General features: G+C 44.1%; 1 protein-coding gene across 15 annotated transcripts in view; it reads right to left on the bottom strand.

The window, feature by feature from the left end:
- Window positions 1-17599, bottom strand: part of BIN1 (bridging integrator 1) — a 97864-nt gene that overhangs the window by 27242 nt on the left and 53023 nt on the right. For 9 of the 15 annotated variants that reach the window (XM_057430033.1, XM_057430034.1, XM_057430037.1 and 6 more), the window contains exons 5-9: window positions 15629-15724; window positions 11064-11171; window positions 8439-8531; window positions 3363-3448; window positions 1471-1546 (exon numbers count right to left, since the gene is read on the bottom strand). In XM_057430033.1, the coding sequence (XP_057286016.1) occupies window positions 1471-1546; window positions 3363-3448; window positions 8439-8531; window positions 11064-11171; window positions 15629-15724 (459 nt within the window). The remainder of the gene's footprint in view (window positions 1-1470; window positions 1547-3362; window positions 3449-8438; window positions 8532-11063; window positions 11172-15628; window positions 15725-17599) is intronic. The other 6 variants (XM_057430036.1, XM_057430042.1, XM_057430046.1 and 3 more) reach the window with 1 other exon arrangement.

Raw genomic sequence — 17599 nt, 5'->3', positions numbered from 1 at the left:
ACTCCTATTCTGAAACAGACAATTCATAAACAAGATGACATGTCAGATTTATCACTGGTAGGAGGAATCCAATGCAATCAATGTTGGATACATCATGCCAGCAACACCAGCAGTTAAAGAGATGCTATAGCAGTAACAAGAAACAGATGCCTCTTATGGAACAAAGCAAAAGCCCTGCTCTCATACAAAACTCGGCAGGAAAGAAAAATCCAAGACACGATACAAGAAGAGAATTCCTGTCTAACAAGCATCTTTCCTATGTTTTGCTGAATATAAGTCAACAGCAACAAACTAACAATTATAACAATCCTCCCTTTTCTGAATCAGCTCATCCCTAAGTGGGGAAGAGCAGGCTATTTACTGGAAAGGTCTCCATGAAATGTCAGCAAGGCTCAAAATTAATGCATTACATCAAGGCAGAGGGCCCCTGACTGCTGGAAATTGAGGGACTATAACATTGCTTGTTGCTTAGCAGCTGCCTTGTTGTCAGGATGACACTGGGAGGAAATAGAAGAGTTTTCCAATTGGGCTTTCAGTCACTGATTAAGATCAGTGCAACGTTTACAGAGGGTGTGCAACTCTTAGGAGCAGTGTACGGACCTAAGGAAATCAAGACTTCTCTAGCTTTCAAGTGAAGGAGTAGGAACATATTTGTAAATGAAAGTGGCAATGGGGAGTCTTCCGACAGACTGTTTCTGAGGTTTCTGATGGGTGCTCCACACAGCACCAGGATCCAGGCAGAGCACTGCTTAGTCCTGTGATTCCCAACTCATGGCCAACTGGTAGTCCATGCAAGGGTCATGCTAAGCACTCAAATGTCTTCTTTTGGGTCACAGGGAAGGAAGGAAGCCAAAGCACAAAGGTACTGCTGGGAAGTGCCCTCTTGAGGGACCAGAGCGAGGCAGGTCTCAATCTGCACTCAGTCTTCAGCTGACTTGCAGTTTGGCAGATTTCCTGCTGTTGTCATCCCCACAGCTAGATAAGGATTCACAGCAACTTCTGCCAAGCAGCAGAGGAGGTAGCAAATAGATACCAGGCTGAGAATGCCCAGGTTATATGTTACAAATCCATAACGTAGATGAACTAAAATAAGGGAGCATGGGATAGGCCAGAAAGTGGCTCCTCTTCCCTCTGTGGATCTGCAAATGAGCCCTCTAAAGTGACACAAAATCTCCACTGCTGCATGGCCCTGTGATCTCTTCCCTGTGCTCAATCCTTTTACATTAGTATCTCAAGACAGCCTTTCTTCCAAATGGCTCAGAAAAAAGAAAGGGTTAATATTTTCCTCTGACATAGGGCAAAATACTCTGTTTTCTCCAGCTTTTTTTTTTTTTCCAGGTATGTTTGGGGTATTTTTTTATTTTATTTCTTTTTTGCTGTTGTGTTGTTTGTTTGGGAGGGGTTGTTTGGGGGTTTTAAATAATAGTGAAGAGAGGGTGTATTTGTAGGAGAATCTGTTAGTTGCCTTACCTTGCTCATTTCTTTATGGAAGTTCTCTTCTAGGCCTGCTATACTCTGGAATGTGTTGACATAGAAACCAACACGGCTGCCAAATGAAAAATGAGACAGAAGAACTTAATGGACACAATGATCTCCCCAAAACTTTCAATTCTCCCTCTTTGGTTGCCTCTCACCCACCACTCCCATTCAAACTCAACTCTGTCAGGTCTGGTACATGCTGGAATAGAAGGGCAGCAGAGAAGCATGAAGGGGATGATGGAGCAAAGGCCAGATATAGGGCACACACATCCAGGGTGAGGAAGAGGCCAGCTGGGACAGAATTTTGATTTGTGCTGGCTGGGGGGTAGAAGCAAGGGGGGATTGGGAAGAGAGAGGCAGTAGTAAGGTGAGGTAAAGGGAAAGGATAGAGACTGTGACTCAGATGGAGTGTGGGGATTGCTGGGCGAATTGGCAGGAGGACAGATACTAATTCACTCCAAAGTCCCTCAGCACCAGAGGAAGAAAAAAGCATTAACTGTTTGCTTCAGGGGCAGAAGAGTAAGAAAGCACAGGATATGCACAGAGAGCAACACGAAAGCAGAAGGATCAGCTGCATAGCAGGAGTCTATGAACAATCTGTGGCATCTTAAAATCTCAGCAGCTGCCTGACACCCTGCTTCTTCTAGCCATCCTGCCAGCTGCCAACAGTTCTGTACCAGCACACAGCTGGAGAAGCAACAGCATGAGGGAGATGCTCTCTAAGGCCAGAGCTATCACTGTTCTGCACATAGAACAGGTGCCTGTATCACTCCCAGCTCCTTCCTCAGCCAGGCCTGCACACTGCTTTGAGCAAAGAGTCCTGACCCAGGCTGGGAGGAAAGGGGAGTGAAGGCAGACATCTGCACTTTGCTTTCCTGTCCTGCTGCCACCCTCTCTCTCCATTCCCCACAGACCAGCACTGCCAACCCAGGTGTTATCACTCCATTTAAAAATAAGAAACCCAGACAGTCATAGGAGGATTTTGCCTGCTTTCTAATGTGCCCTTCCCATCAGCTTCTGCTGCCCTCCACTTCATCCTCCAAGCTGAATGTTGGCCTGTTTCCTTTTCCTCCCTTTTCATCACCATAATCACTGGTATGGCAAATCTCTAGCCCCTCAAGTCTTCCTAGTTTCTCACATTATTTTCCTCTGCCCAGGCTATGTTTTGTTAAATAGAGCACAACAGGACATTTATAACCACTAGTTCCTCACTGGGTCGTGTGTCACATAGCCAGAAGCACATTCAGCAGCAACAGAAGGTAGCCACACCGGGATCTTTCCCTCACCTTTGTTCACTCAACTGCCCAAACCCAAAAGTGGCATTCAATGCAGAACAACCTGTCCTGTTATCCTCCCTCTTGTGTTAAACCTGCTGCTTCACTGGGTGCTCATGAGCTTGCATGGTGAGACACAGTGACCAAAGCATCACCTCTTGCCTCTCTCCAAACCCAGTTACAGTATAAATCCCCCTGACATCTCCCCTATATCAGCCAACTGACATACATACCCAACTCAGCTGCAGATGCACCTTCCAACCAGCCAGCTTCACCCCCAACATCTTAGTGACCCAGCCTGCTCTGCCTGCTGTCCATAGCAGAAGCTGAGCCACTGCCAGGAAAGTTGGACAGAGTTGGTGCGGCAAAGGTATGAATCAGACAGAGCACAGAAACACAGTTTCACTTTGTGGTAAAGTTAAAATTTTCATGAGGATCATGAGGCACAGAAAGCCCAGGGTGAATCTGGCTAGAATCCTAGGACAGGCTCTCCAAGATGATCAAGAAAACAAGAGCAGACACCCAGCCCAAGCTAAGGAGGACAGTATTACAAGAGTTTGGATAGTCACTTTCTTCCTTCCAGCCCTTAGGAAAACCTTCAGGACTCACCTATTCCATAGTGAAGGCAGCTCCTCCTGCAGATCAACATTCATCTCTTCAAATACCTTCTGAGCCTTTACTAACTCTTCCTCAGCCTTGATAACGAGAAGGGAGATTGTTAGCTCCAAGGCAAACAAGTAGCCTGCAGGGCTGAGACAACTGACTCCCTTGACTTCTTCAGGAGACCAGGCAAAATTCTGGCATGGGGTAATCCCCATCCCAAATTAATCTCCCAGGAGCCAGGGTTGCATCACAGATTATTTGATGCCCCTTCAGCTTGCATGTGTTAACTCTCAGGCTTTTTCTCAACAGATTTCCCTGTTTGGACACTCAGAAAGTAATTCAAACATCCACTAATGTGTTTTAAGCTTTATAAATTTCCCTGGCTTCAAAAACTGAATGGAGCTGGTCAGGCATTCCAGCCTTCCAGATGAAGATAATAGTGGTCCCTGCCCCTTGCCAGGTCTCTGAGAAGAGTCAAAATCCATCCCAAATGATGTTGAAGAAGGATCCTCCCTCAAGGGGATGCTCTTTGTTCAGGTAAGGTCACACCAAAGCCCCATCTCTTCTGAGGAAGGGAGGTTTGCATCCTTGGCTGATACAGCTCTCTCACAAAGTTGACTGGAGAAGCAAGAAAGGGTATGCAAAGCATGAGTTGTGCCAGCAGGAGGCCAGGCTGGTGTGCTTGAGCAGCAGGTCTTGGTTTCAGTGGTCCTGCACAAGAGCCATCCCAGGCTGGCTGTTGGTCACCAGCACCAAAGGAAATATGTCTTATACAGGACCTCTTTCCCACATTTGACAGTTTAAATTGCAACTGTTCATTTCACCTAAACAGTGAGAGACCCCAAGAATGATGACAGAATTCTGTTGGGTTTCAAACAAGGATAATCCTGGTTTCTGTTGCTGGCAGCAGAAACCAGCAACAAGCATGCTCTCCTTTCCATATTCGTCCTAGGTGACCTCTTCCTCTTTTCAGTGCCCTGACTTACAACTCAAAGCTTGCTAATTAGAATGTTTATATTCTGTGATTTGCAACAAGACAGGATTCTTCCATAACCCTATGCAGCATGGAAAATACCTGCATGAACAACATGATGACACATCTTTACAGGAAAGTCAGCACAAGGGCCTACTTGTATGTGTGACAAAAGCAGGAGTGCCACGGGACACTGCAAAGAGCACACAAGCCACTGGGGAACCGCATCTCTCTACAAGCCTGCAGTCTGATTCCCACCCCTTCTATGATATAAAGTCTTACCTTCTTTGTGCCATCTTAATTAAAGAAATTCAGCTTACAGCTCCTTAGTGACAGACATATGCAAAGATAGGATTGATAGGAGAAAGGACTTAAAACTATTTTTCAGTTCAGAGTCCTGTTCCTCCATGTTGCATATGATCCTTACACTCCCCATTTATCTTATGGTTTATGAGCAAGCTGCAGAAGCTCCTACTCTCCAGCTAGCTCCACTTTTCAGAGGGTTGCTCATTGCTGACAAAGGCAAGGCTAAGACTGTACTCAAGATCAGAAGAGAATGTTTCCCCTAGAAAGAGACATAACTGAGAAGTATTCAAGTTAAGCTGACCTTGGGAGGAACAGGAAGGGGGAGAAAGGGCCATAATGCTTCTACCCAGAAAAACCCTGTATTTTGCTGCTACACTCAATGAAAAACCCAGCATTTCAAGAGAGTTTGCACAAAACAAAATCCCCTTTTAAACTGAGATACCATGTATGCTGGATCACAGACAATGATCACAAATACTCAATTCTGTCTTAAAATCCCTCTACGAATGAATGTTTCTAATGTAACCATTTAAAAGGAGAAAAAACATGACAGTCCACCCTTTGGCTTTATCTTATTCTAATTTCCAACATAGCAGGGAAATGAGGCACCATTAACTACTGTTAGTTTTTCAGGTACAGTGAATATTAATAACAGTCTTTCCCTCTCTCATTTACCTGTTCAGAAGGTCAAAGAACCTAGAAAGGAACATGTGAATATTGTGACATCCCAAGGCAATACCGAAATCAGCAACAGGCAACGTTCACTCTAGAGTAGTAGTAGGAATTAGGTTTCACCTAGTGCTCCCATTCCTAGGTACAGCACTGAATTAATTCTTCACTCCTTTGTCAGCCCAAGGATCTTCTCATCAGTGAAATTTATTTTGCTTGGAAGTAGGGGTCCTGACACTGGATAAACGTGGCTGCTTCCAGCTGGAGCTGGAAGACAGACATCAACTTGGTCATGAGCCCTGCTACAGGAAAAGCCAGCTCATGCAGTAAGGTGGGAAAAGGGGGAAAGATAAAAGTTTCAGGGCAGAGCCCATTGCTACCATATATGTGCTCTTTCCATTTCAGGCGTCATCCTGAGGGAGAACTGAGGCAGAAGGATGTAATACCCAGGTCCATGAAATGTGATCTCAGAAAATTCCTCCTCTCCTCTCCCTGCCTGAAAGGGGGAAAGTTTGAGCAGGAGCTGGACAACATAAATGCTTTCCTGACCTTCCACCTAGCCAAGGCTCAGAGTGCCAAGCGCAACCAGTCCAGTTGTCTTAGGGGGCAATTATTCCACATTGTGTTTCCTATCATTGTGCATCACAACACTCATGAGTGTCTGGCAAGCTCCAGCCTGGTGCTTTCAAGCAACCTAGTGAACATTTCTCTTCACATACTTTGCTGTGAACTGCAGTAAGTATGCACAGTTCAGCAAATACTTTAGTATCTATGAGGCAGAGGTAAGGAGAAGAGGCAGGTGCCTCACCCCAGGCCCAAGCCCCCACCAGTCCCTGCCAGACGTGCCTTTCAGAAGGTTGTCATGGCCCAGGACTCAGCTTGCTGACTTCTTCCTACAGAGATATTGTTCTATTATCACCGCGGCACCAAAGATGTTGGGTTTTAGTCTGCATTCAGCATTTCAGGGAAGCTTAGCAAAAAGGCAAGAATTTGATGTTCTAAGCCATTTTCCCCTTTGTTTCAAAAAGCACAGTCACTAAAATTTGTAATCCAGAGCATGCAATAGGAAACTGCCCCAGGAGACTTTACAGAAAACTCCCACTGTATTGTTTTTGTTAGTATCTGCTAAAGGCCTAAAATGCCAGTGGTTTGCACACTGGAGGGAGGGACTTGGCTTTATAGTAGAAATAACAGGTCTCACTGACCCCATTTTTGCTTGGAGGTTGTAAAATTTTCAGGCAAGAAGAGACAGCAACACAGCTGCTAGCAAGAGGAAGGACTGGTTCTTTTAGGCTTAACATTCTGAAGCTCCTGGATAAATGCAGTGTCATCAGCTCTCCGGCTTAATGAGATTTAGGGTTGTCATTAACACCTGCAGTCTTGAAGTCATTCAAATATAAAACCTGAAGTCTTTTTTTTGGAAAACCTACAGGTTCAGGAATCAAACTAATCTTCCTTAGTGAGATTTGGGTTATTTTTGTTACCAATCAAAATAAAAATAATCACAAAAAAAAATACATTAAGAAAAAAGACCCATACAATTAAAAACAAATCATTAAGGATGGCAATAGTACTATTTAGTTCAAGAATGAAGGAGGAAAAGCTTAAAAGAGGACTTAAACTTGATTTGAAAATATCTGGGGTGACTGAAGATATTAAAGCCATGAAGCAGGAGGTTAACACCCCTGCAACACAGCAGGTCGAAAGATTATATACCCCCTTGCTCTAGGGCAAAGTTGGCCAGTGCAGTGAAATTATCAAATGACTCTCTGTAGCCTGTCAAAGATCAGAGCATAATGGCTGAGGGAGCACTCTTGGGTACTGTTGGGTACTCCAGGCAATCTGTGAGCACTGGTTTTACTCCCAGTCACCCCAACCAGTCTGAGAAAAGGAAAAAATGCCCCCATGAGTTGATTTATTTATCTGTGGCTTGAGAAACTTCCCATGCCTGCTTTCTAGTCCTCCACGAAATATCACCAGGCAAACAGAGCTGTCAAGAACCACAACCACGAAGGCTGTTCCCAGAGCCCCAGCTGAGGCACAGGAAAACCCTGCGGCAGCCTGCCAAAAGTCCTTCTCCTTTCAATCAAGAATGAATACATACTTCCTCCCTTTGCTATGCATCTCAAACAGGACTGTTAACAGATGTTCTTTCCCCAGGCTTTATTGATGTGGTAATCTAGTCTTTTCCCTGATCATAAACTGACTGTGAAAAGTCCAGGTGCTTTACAAGGTGAGAGCGATTTCGTGTTTCTAAACCACAATTCATTCACTGACTAGGAATGTGAAAATTCAGTAGCATTTGAATAAGAACAGATGAGCACACCAGGAACTTGTGAGCAGGTAACTGGCACTCGCCCAGTCCCGGTAACGATTTACTCTCCATTGCCCACTGAAAGCCTTTCTTTCTGACTCTTATGTCAGCTCCTTCTTATCCCTTAAAGAGCTCCAAGGTAAACACCAAGGGAGATTTCATTAGGAAGCTTCTCCTGTGCTAGCAGACCCTGTAGTCTCTCGGAGCTGCCCTCATGTCCCTCAAGATGCTAGAATCTAAACATTCAGCCAAGTTCTGCCATTTCTCCTATGCAGGTTGAAATTATTTTGTATGTGTGGAAATGGTTCTTTTAGACTATGAAAGCCAGGATTGTGCACATTTTGGAAACTTTGATTTTACCAAAGGATAAAGTTGTAATACAAGTCAGAAAACTATGCAGCAGCCATAGAAATTGCTTTGAAGCAATGGATTGTTGTGGTTTGTTGTTGTTTTTTTTTTTCTGGTTTTACTCAACAGCACAAATGCAGAAGCCAACCTTTGGAGGAACTACACTACATCACCCTCTGCTTTAGCATTATGCCATAGCCTTTCTTCATCCACATTTTGGTTTAGCAGGAGAAAACAGCAGTCCAGGATTAACACACCTGGTTAGAAATCAATAGAGCAGGCACAAATTTATTCATTTGGTCAGCAACTTCCACACGACCACTGTGTGGTCTCAGGAGTATCAAGGCTCAGGAGTATCAAGGATACACTCAGAGAGGACTAGAGTGAACGTTGCCTAGAGATTACTTGCATGGTATATTCTAGAGCCCAAAATAGCGCATGCAGGGTTACAGCCAGGTAGATCAGCAGTCACCTGATTTCGGAGCAGATTAGTTTGCGCAACGAGGTGAGCTTGTAGCTTCCCTTGACACCACTGAGGCGCAGCTTTCTCAAGCAGCGAAACAGGCTGGGGAAGGGAGCATGTTTGAGTGAAAAGAAAAAATAGAGAACAAGAGAGAGACAAACATGTATCTTTTAGGCTGAAAAAAATTAAAGTCACAACAGAGAGTGTATTTAGAGGCTGGGCCAAACCAGTATCACCAAGGCAAGAACAAAAACAAACATCCCAGGACCGATTGGTTATGAATCCTTTGAAGCATGCCAAGTTTAGCAGTAATTAATGCTCCAGTGTGGGCTGGGATATGGAAGACCAGCCAGACAGCTGCAAAGAGCAACAGATACAGTTGTTAGTGTCCTAGCACACAGACAACCCTACTCCAAGTCATGGCTGTGAAGTGGGAGCTCCTTGAAGAGAGGTCAGGATTAATTAACCATTGTCATTATTTGCATGCAACAGCTGAAAGTCCACAGTGCTTTATTTTAATGGCAGGTTGTGAGTTTAGCAATAAGTGGCAGGAGTCCTGGGTGGGAAAAGAACATCCATATATCAGAGAAGAAAAAAAAAAAGAGACCATATAGCTCCAAAAGGTATTGGCATTGCTGTTTCTGTTACTATACTATGAAACATTAATCAGGTCAGTTCCCGCTTGTATGCTGTGTCATAAACATGATTTCTTTTTCCCACAAACCTGTCATCATATACCAAAGTCCCTTACACTGGAACAACTCTGCTTCAAAGGTCACAAAAGCAAAATCACAGTCACAGAACAGAGAGATAAGCTTCCCCACAAGTGTGAGATCTCGGGCTGGGCTGTGAAACCTGGGAAGAGCATACATAACGTAACTTTCAGACACTCACTGCTCCCATCTTTACAGGATCAGGACAATACACTGTGTCACATAGTATTCCATACATGAGCTTATGGCTTAAAGCACAGAGGTGGAAAGATCTGATCCAATGCACATTTTGGCTAAGGAGAAGAGTTCGATCAAGTACTGAGGCTGAAGCAGGAACAGAGGATCAACTCTTAAATATCAACATTTCAAACTGCAGTTCTTCATACTTTAACAAAAGAGCAACAAACACTCCCTTGTTATTAACATCTTATGTGAGCATCGGGGCAATGCAAGTGAATAAAACAATTACGAAGTTGGCCAGCCTCTTGAACTGCAGATCACCAGGTACCAACCTGAGTAGCTTAATTCCTACAAAAAACATTTCCACTGTAGTAAAGATCCCATGGGCACAGACCAATAACAATACCCCAAACACAGTGAAGTGCTTTGAACAGAAGGCACAACCAGCTGGGCCTCATGCCTTGCATACAGAACCAAGACTTGCTTTGCCACATAAATGATACAATGACACCTGAGCCATCAATCTCTTTCCCCTTTGTCTGTCAAGGTTTATCAGAGTATGCAGTGAGTGAGTGGATGACTGATAACTTGCAGCTTAAAAATAAAAGTACTGTGGCCATTAGATGTATATCTTTTGCTCATGGGAGAGATCCACCTTTACTTCTTATGCAGGAGAAGCACTAGTGTTTCTTACATAGCACATATTTCCTCCTACCACAAATAACTCAAAGCAAAAAAGTTGGCATTTTTATTCAGCCTGTTCAGAAGATACAGATCAAGGCTCGCTCTTTCTTGCACTGGTTCTAGCCTGAACAGTATTGATATGCCATGGCCCTCATCCAAGAGAATTAAAGATGCCTCTACAGCCCTGGACTGTTCTTGTTGTGCCAAGACCTGTCCTGAGGAACAGAGCACAGTGAACTCAAATCCACGCAGGATATATGAATAATCCACAGCTGATTTTCTGGTCAGGTATTTGAACCATGCATCTCCTGTAGAACAAAGTTAACACTATCACCTTTATTCAGCAACATTTAAAATAAAAATATAGATTTTATTTTTAATGAACTTATTTTAATAAAAAATAAAATATTTCACTTGCATGTTGGGCACGCTCTGTGGTTAACTCTGGATCATGCTGTTCAGACAGGAAAGAAATCACACCTTGACAAGGGAAAACTCTTGGTTTTGTGCTTTTAGACATATTTATTATCCAACAATTGTGACCATTTGACAAAAGAGCACAGCCATCAAGTGTGCATAGGGTGCATTTCCACCTATGAACTTGTAACTCACACTGTCCTAGTATATCAGAGGACTTCACAAACACAATCAACCTCAAGCAACACTCAAACACTTACTCTCACCACTGCTCTTAGATGAGGAGACAAATCCACAAGAAGCAGACAAAGAGGAAAATTTGTCAGGGACATCGCAAGGTTTTGCTTCCCCCAGGGGCACATGGGCTTTTCTGACAGAGGTTACTGGTTCTGCAACATCTGACCTTGGCCACTGGGAGATGCAGACTGATGATGGCAGGTCTGAACCAATACAACAGAGACCATCCTGACTTCTGGTAGAACTAAACAGATGAGAAGGAAATACCTAGCAAAGTCCTTTCAAACCTAAATGATTCTATGAAAACAGTCAAGAGGTACAGGTGCACTTAAAACCTGCTCAGTAGGCAAATTCAGACCTCCCAAGGTGAAAGGATGGCTGCACATCCTTCTGCTTGCTTTACCTTTGCAATTTTGGTTTCATCCTTCTTCTTTGCAGTTTGCAGGGCTTCAAAGTGGTGTCTAGCACTGTCATAATCCACAAGCTTCCGCCCTCGCTTCGCTATACGAGACTAAAAAGGATAGAGAAAAGAATCGTGACAATCTTCTCCAGCAGCCAAAAACACAAAGCTTCTCAGGAAAACACCCTTTCCCTTTATCCAACTTCCAGAGCACCCCATGCTCTTGCCCATGTAAAAGATACTTGCTGGATACTCCACACAAGCTGCACAGAGAGGTGGCCCTGGGGGCCATTGTGGCAGCTACCATCCTAGAGGGAGATCCTCAGGAGGAGAGCAGAGCCAGCCACTGAAAGCAATAGGATCCAGCCAACAGCAGGCCTCACTTCTGGGTGGAAGTAATGTTTTCAGGACTGTAGCTCCACTGCTTCCTAAGCCTCCCCATGTGCCTGCATCCTGTGGGCACCTGCTTCATCATTTTCAGGGCCTCCTAAGGACTGCAGACAGACTCTAATTAACCAACTCACAGCCCTGGTTCACATGGGCGTTCAAAAGATTAAGTTCAACAAAAGAAGGCGTTTCTTCTGCCAGCATAGCAAAGGCACTCATCCATGTGCTTAGGATACACCCAGGACAGCATTTTGGATCCTGCAACAGGAGGTCCAGACCTAAGTGACTGCAGCCATGAGCAGTGGTTCATTGTAACTTAGCTATTAAGCAAGAGAAGTGCAAGGGGAAATCTGTAGCACTGTGTCACTAATAGGCAAGACGCAATGAAACCTTAACAAGCACAAGGTAGGAGCCGACTGTGTACCAGGCTCGTGTTCAGGAATGGAGTTCTGACAAGTCCACAGGAGTTAGGCCTGTGGCCAGATCCTTCATTAGCCTTCATCTGAGGTGCCTCTGGCTCTCTTCCCCAGCAGTTTCATCTTGGTGAGGCTCAGGCCCACTGTGCTGCCCTGTTTTAAGATCTACCCATTCCCCTTAGACCGTTGCTTCCCACACTTCCTACAAACACCCCTGACTGAGTTGGAGGACAGATCTTCCCAGCCTGACCCTAGCACACCCCAGCTCGAAGAGCCTTGTCCAGCATCAGCAATCAGTAGTCTAGAGACAGGCTGGAGAACTGGAGTGACACGACATGGCAAGGAGCCAGGAGGGGTTTTAGTTAACCACAGCACCCAGGGAAATTGACAGTGCAAGATGAAGAATCAGCATTGGGATTTACTTGTAAAAGCAAAATCCTCTCTCCCTCCACTGCACTTGGCAGGGAGATGTGGTTTCTCTCCCTAGGCTCCTGCAGATAAGCTGCAAAACCACACTCAGGGCTGATCTCTGCCAGACCAGCTGGGACCAGTTCGCACGTCTCCCACACATGCTCCTCTGCACTTACAAGCAAGCGCTGGTGCAGCTCTGTGTGAGTCACAGCAGATCTGCAAGATCTCAGCCACACGCACACCCAAACTGACTTCAAAGCATTCAGTTCACTCTGAGAGAGGAATCACAAAGAAGCTGAGCTGCTCCGCAATCAAGGTCCCTAGAAGACACCTCTCAGACATCATGCTGCCAGCCTGGCACTGAGACAGGATATCAGAGAGGGACAGTCTCCGAGATGGTAGTTAGTGCATTTTACACTCACATTAGATAAAACACATGGTCAGATCTGGGATTTAAGAGATGGAATTTTTCCCTTAGATCAGACTGGTAGAGACAGTTGGAGTTTCGCCCACCTCTGACACAGCAAACAGCCAGTTTCAGGTTTTCCTGCCACCCCACCAGGGAGTTTGATAGAATGTCAGCCATCTCTCAAATAAGGTCACTCCTGCCCTTTTTTGCAGCTCCTAATCTTCTATGCCTCACCCTCGTATTCCTACTAGAGGATGTGGAAACGCTGCATGCAAGTCCTCCTGGAGTAACTGGTCACACTGCCCGTGATGGAAGGAATGGGACAGCCCAGTCCAGGAAGGCTGCAGGGTAGTTTCCATGTATACTTAACGATAGCTGCAGCCAACTACCACCATCTGATGGTAAAAGCTGAACAACAGAGTCTGCTGCTTTGCAACAAATTCATCTTAACTGGAGCTTCCTTTAAACAAACAAAACAATCAACCATTCACCCACCGGAAAGCACTTCTCTGCCCACCCTTATATTTAAACCTAGTAGAAACAGGGTACCAGTTTCATTGCAAGACAGAAAATAGCCAATCCACAGCTATTCAGAACGTGGGTTATGGTCTATCTTCTCTGGGCTTACTATAGAGACCTGTATTCTTACTGTGTACTCTGCAACCTCAACCAAAAATATTATAGATGATGCAAGAGTCCTGCTCTAAGAAATTATGGATACTGGCTTGCAAAGAAAGGATAAAATACTCTTTGCATTCCCATTTTTCAATAAAGATACTCTTTGTTGACCCCTCCTCACCCAACATTTTAAAATTATTTCCTTTAACTTATAGAAATTCCTTATTAAAGAAATGCTATGTTTTCACATTCCTGCTGTGGATCCCATTGCAATTACAAAAAAAAATTCAAATGAATTTTTCCAGACACTCAAGTGAAGAAGAATTCAGAATATGTTTGAATTTAACAAAAAAATACACACATTATCTAACTCATCACAGATTTGAATTACTTAGCCATTAACAAAAAACAGGCATTCACAGAATTAAATCAAAATCATCTTTTCTCCATAAATCCTCTTTCAGTATCACAGAATTACAGGAAAAGCAGGAAATTTGCTTCCGTGGAGAAAAACAAACAAGCAAACAAATAAACTACAAATAAACACAACAACAGAAAAACTCTTCAAATATTCTGTAAATCACATAAGAATGGGGTTTCCAACCTCAGGGACTCTAATTCCATACACGAAGCCAAACTACACTTTTATACAGCTGTGGTAACCTTCAACAACAGTACTTAAAAAGAGTTTCTACACTTTTATACAGCTGTGGTAACCTTCAACAACAGTACTTAAAAAGAGTTTCTACCAATTGAAGAAAATCTAAGCCACTTCTTGATTTGAGTACTTCTGACTGCTCTGGGGTAAGGAGGATGATGGATCCAGCTGAATTAGCAATAAAAACATACTGACCTTTTTTAAGTCCTACCACTGAAAGTCCATTTTAAACAAATAGGCAACTCTCGTGAAATATACCCATACCTTATTGTAGAAACCAAGAGAAAGTCAAATTCTCAATTATTTTAGGAAGTGAAGCAGAGGTGAGTAGTGTTCTCTTTAAAACATTACTTAAACTGTGCATAAAATTGCTTTAACTTCCCATTTTCTAGAGCATCATCTGAAGACTAAGAACATTAGTCATAATACCTTAGTGGCCCATTCAGAAGCCAGAAAGGATCCATAGGAGCTCAGTACCTAACACCTCAAGTTCTGGTGGAATTTGAGTTGCCCCAGCCTTTCACTCCTTTTAAAATCTCACCATAAAGCCTCAGTGGGACCCAAGCAGAAATCCTAAAGATATTTAGCATGGAAAAAAAGTGACACTCTGAGGCGACCTCATGCACAGCTGACAAGGCTGGTAAAATGTGAAATAGACTGAAGCAGTGCAGAAGTCTGAGTTTACAGCAAGACTAAAAAGTGAATGAGGCTCTGCACTGCTAATTGAGGAACATGGCATCACACTAGAGGGAGCGATCAGCTCTACAGTCTTGAGCGGGTGGAAAAGCAACAGCAAGCCTCCTTGCCCTTTCCCACTTCAGACTTCCAGGGGCAGAAGAGGCTGAAAAAATGAAGCATGAACAAGGAGTCCCAGAAGGCAGGAACACTGCTGTTCAGGGCTCATTTTACAAGCCTGTGACCTGCCCTGCTTTGATACAGCACAGGCCTCCTGAAGCAACAAATATTGACAAATGTTTTAAGAGACATGTGGTGGGGAAAGGGTTGTTTTCACTGGGATGTAGCCAAGCTGATACTTCCCATATGGTGATATCATTACTAGTGTTTCCATATGGTGAAGACATTTCCTGGATAACCTTCTCAAAATGAATGGAGAGAACTGTGGATGAAGGGAAGCTCACAGGATATCACTCAAACCCAGGTCAAAAAGATGTCTATCCAGCATTCCCCCCTCCCTGTAAAAAGCTAGTTACGTGCACAGCAAGACTTCGGGGAACACACAGAAATCTGTCTTTCACACCAGCCTCTACTTATATAGCATACTTGCCACTAATTGCTTACTCCATGCTTTGTGCTTACAAGGAAACTAAAAAAGACCTCAAAAAGAGAGACAGAGCTTTTGAGTTATTGCTGACGCTGCCTTCCAGCACTCTGATACAATAAGGAATTTTACAAATCTTCCTGTTCTGAACTTTCATTTTCTTTTCAGCATCCTTCCCCCAGATTCTTCACACTCATTTTATACCCAAAATGAGAACATAACATATTCATTCACATGACCCAGTGCCATGGAGTTCTTGGCTGTTCTAAAAGGAGAGCTTGCAGCAGCACAGCACAAACATCCACCTAAAGAAGATGGGGATGCAATAAATTCTGACGAGGTTTCACCTGCTGTGACTCTCTAGATCAAAACATTTAAAGATAAACTTACTTTAATATCAGGAAATTGGCCAAGGTACGTATCCATGGTCAGGAGCGCCTGATCCACCAGCTTCTGATGGAAATCTGTCCAGAGGAGATCATTGTTCTGAAAAGCAAAATTAGTAAGATAGTTATTAAGAAAACAACATTTCCATTTTAATTCTTGAGTGCTACAGTCAACAATTTCAGTCCCCCAGAGCTCTTAAGAAATAGCCGCTTGAAAAAACTAAGGACCAGAGAAGTTAGTTGAAAACAGAGGTCGTGTCAGAAATGTAGAAACAGAGAAGAAAGCCCAATGATGCTAATTCAGGTGACCTCTCCTAAGGACACAGCATCCTCCATGAACCTTCCTTCTGAAGGCCTGTCTTTTCACCCTAGTGCTAGCTCAAGCCCACACAATGGAAGGCACCATTTTCTGCTTTTCAATACAACAGAGCTTTCTGGAGGATAATGAACAATAACAGAGAGCTAATCTAGCAGTCTTCAATCCTCACATCACTTCCTCAACAGGCCAATGGAGGTCACGTCCAAGGCTTGCACCCTAAACTGTGCAGCTTTAGCCTTCATTTTATCTCAGGCACAGTAACTTCCCATCAACACCTTGTATTAGCTGGAAATCTCCCCCCTCTTCCGTTTTTTCACTGGAACAAAGGTTTGTGGCTAAACCATTTAGGAAAAATCCCCATCTTATATGGGATTTTGTTGTTGGTTGGTTGGGATCTTTTGGTAGGGTGGGTTGTTGGCTGGGGTTTTGTTTTATTTTTTTGGTGTGAGGGTTTTTTTTGGCGTGAGGGTTTTTTTTGGCATAATAACACTTTTCTCCTGCCTGTCTTTACCTGAAAGAGAGAAAAACAACCAGCGTGTGTGTGGGATGGAGGGGGGGTGAGGGATGCAGACCCTCAGAGCAGCTGCAGTTCATTCTCAGGACTCATGCTCCCTTTGACATCTCTGACTCAAATTCTCTGAAGGGACACTCTCATGAGGCAACACAGTGGCTCCAGAAGAAACAAGGCCAACAGAGAATGTGAAGCCAAGCCAGCTGAATTACAACTCCATTATTTATTGTAACAGCACTTCCTAATGGAAAGTTTCCATGTTAATGCAAGAATTGACCTGGAAACATTCAGGTTTTGTTTGACTTATCTGCTTTGAAGTCAGTATTTCCTGGGCAAAATGCAGATGTTATTTCAGGTGATATTTTTCTGCAGGGTAAAGCAGGGGAAGGACAGAATCTTTCTCCTGCTCTCCTCTCTGTTCCTTTCCCACTGCTCCAATGCCATAGACAGCTGCAGATGAACCCAGTCCTGCAGCCTCATGGCAGATGGAGCCACAGAGCTGAACTGCCACAGCAGAACAGCTGAGCAAGAGCAGGGGGTGCCTGCCTCCAAATGCACCCACCACACACACGCCAAAGGGGATCCAAGCTGTCACATGACAGCCTGTCCCCTAAGCGCCACAGAAAATACCTGGGCAAGTTGGACAGGCATCACCTCACCAGGGGATGAGAACACCAGGGTGGGGTGACATGGGGCTCAGCCAAACAAGGTGGCAACTAAAATATGGCAGCTGGTGGTACTGCTGTAAGAGGGAGATTGTTGCAGCTACACAATGGCGGTTCTGACCATGCTTTGGCCATAGATTTAGCTTTCCCTTTCTCCTGCACAGAGCATAAACAATACATCCAGTTGACCCTACTGACTCTCTCTTGGCATCCTGTATCCCTGTTCATCCACTCTAGGGGGAACAAATTACTAATGGGTGTAAGCATACAGCTTTGAATAGCATTCAAGCATCTGGGAACAGTGTCCTACACAGACAAAAATATAGGCCACATACCTTCAGCTTTCCTTTCTTCCCAATGCTGAGCTTATCTTTCCAGTTCTTTTCAAAGTCAAATGCCTGAAAAAATGTGGCGCACAGACAAATCTTCCAAAACTCATCTCCACTGACAGACCAAGCCTGGTAATTCTACATCCTGGAC

The sequence above is a fragment of the Pezoporus wallicus genome, unplaced genomic scaffold (genome assembly GCF_028554395.1).
Source record: "Pezoporus wallicus isolate ANWC-B61680 ecotype Strahan unplaced genomic scaffold, APGP_CSIRO_Pwel_v1 contig_5261, whole genome shotgun sequence".
NCBI classification, from domain to species: Eukaryota; Metazoa; Chordata; class Aves; order Psittaciformes; family Psittacidae; genus Pezoporus; species Pezoporus wallicus.
The sequence above is the reverse complement of the archived record's forward strand: the minus strand, read 5'-3'. Positions and strand labels throughout refer to the sequence as shown.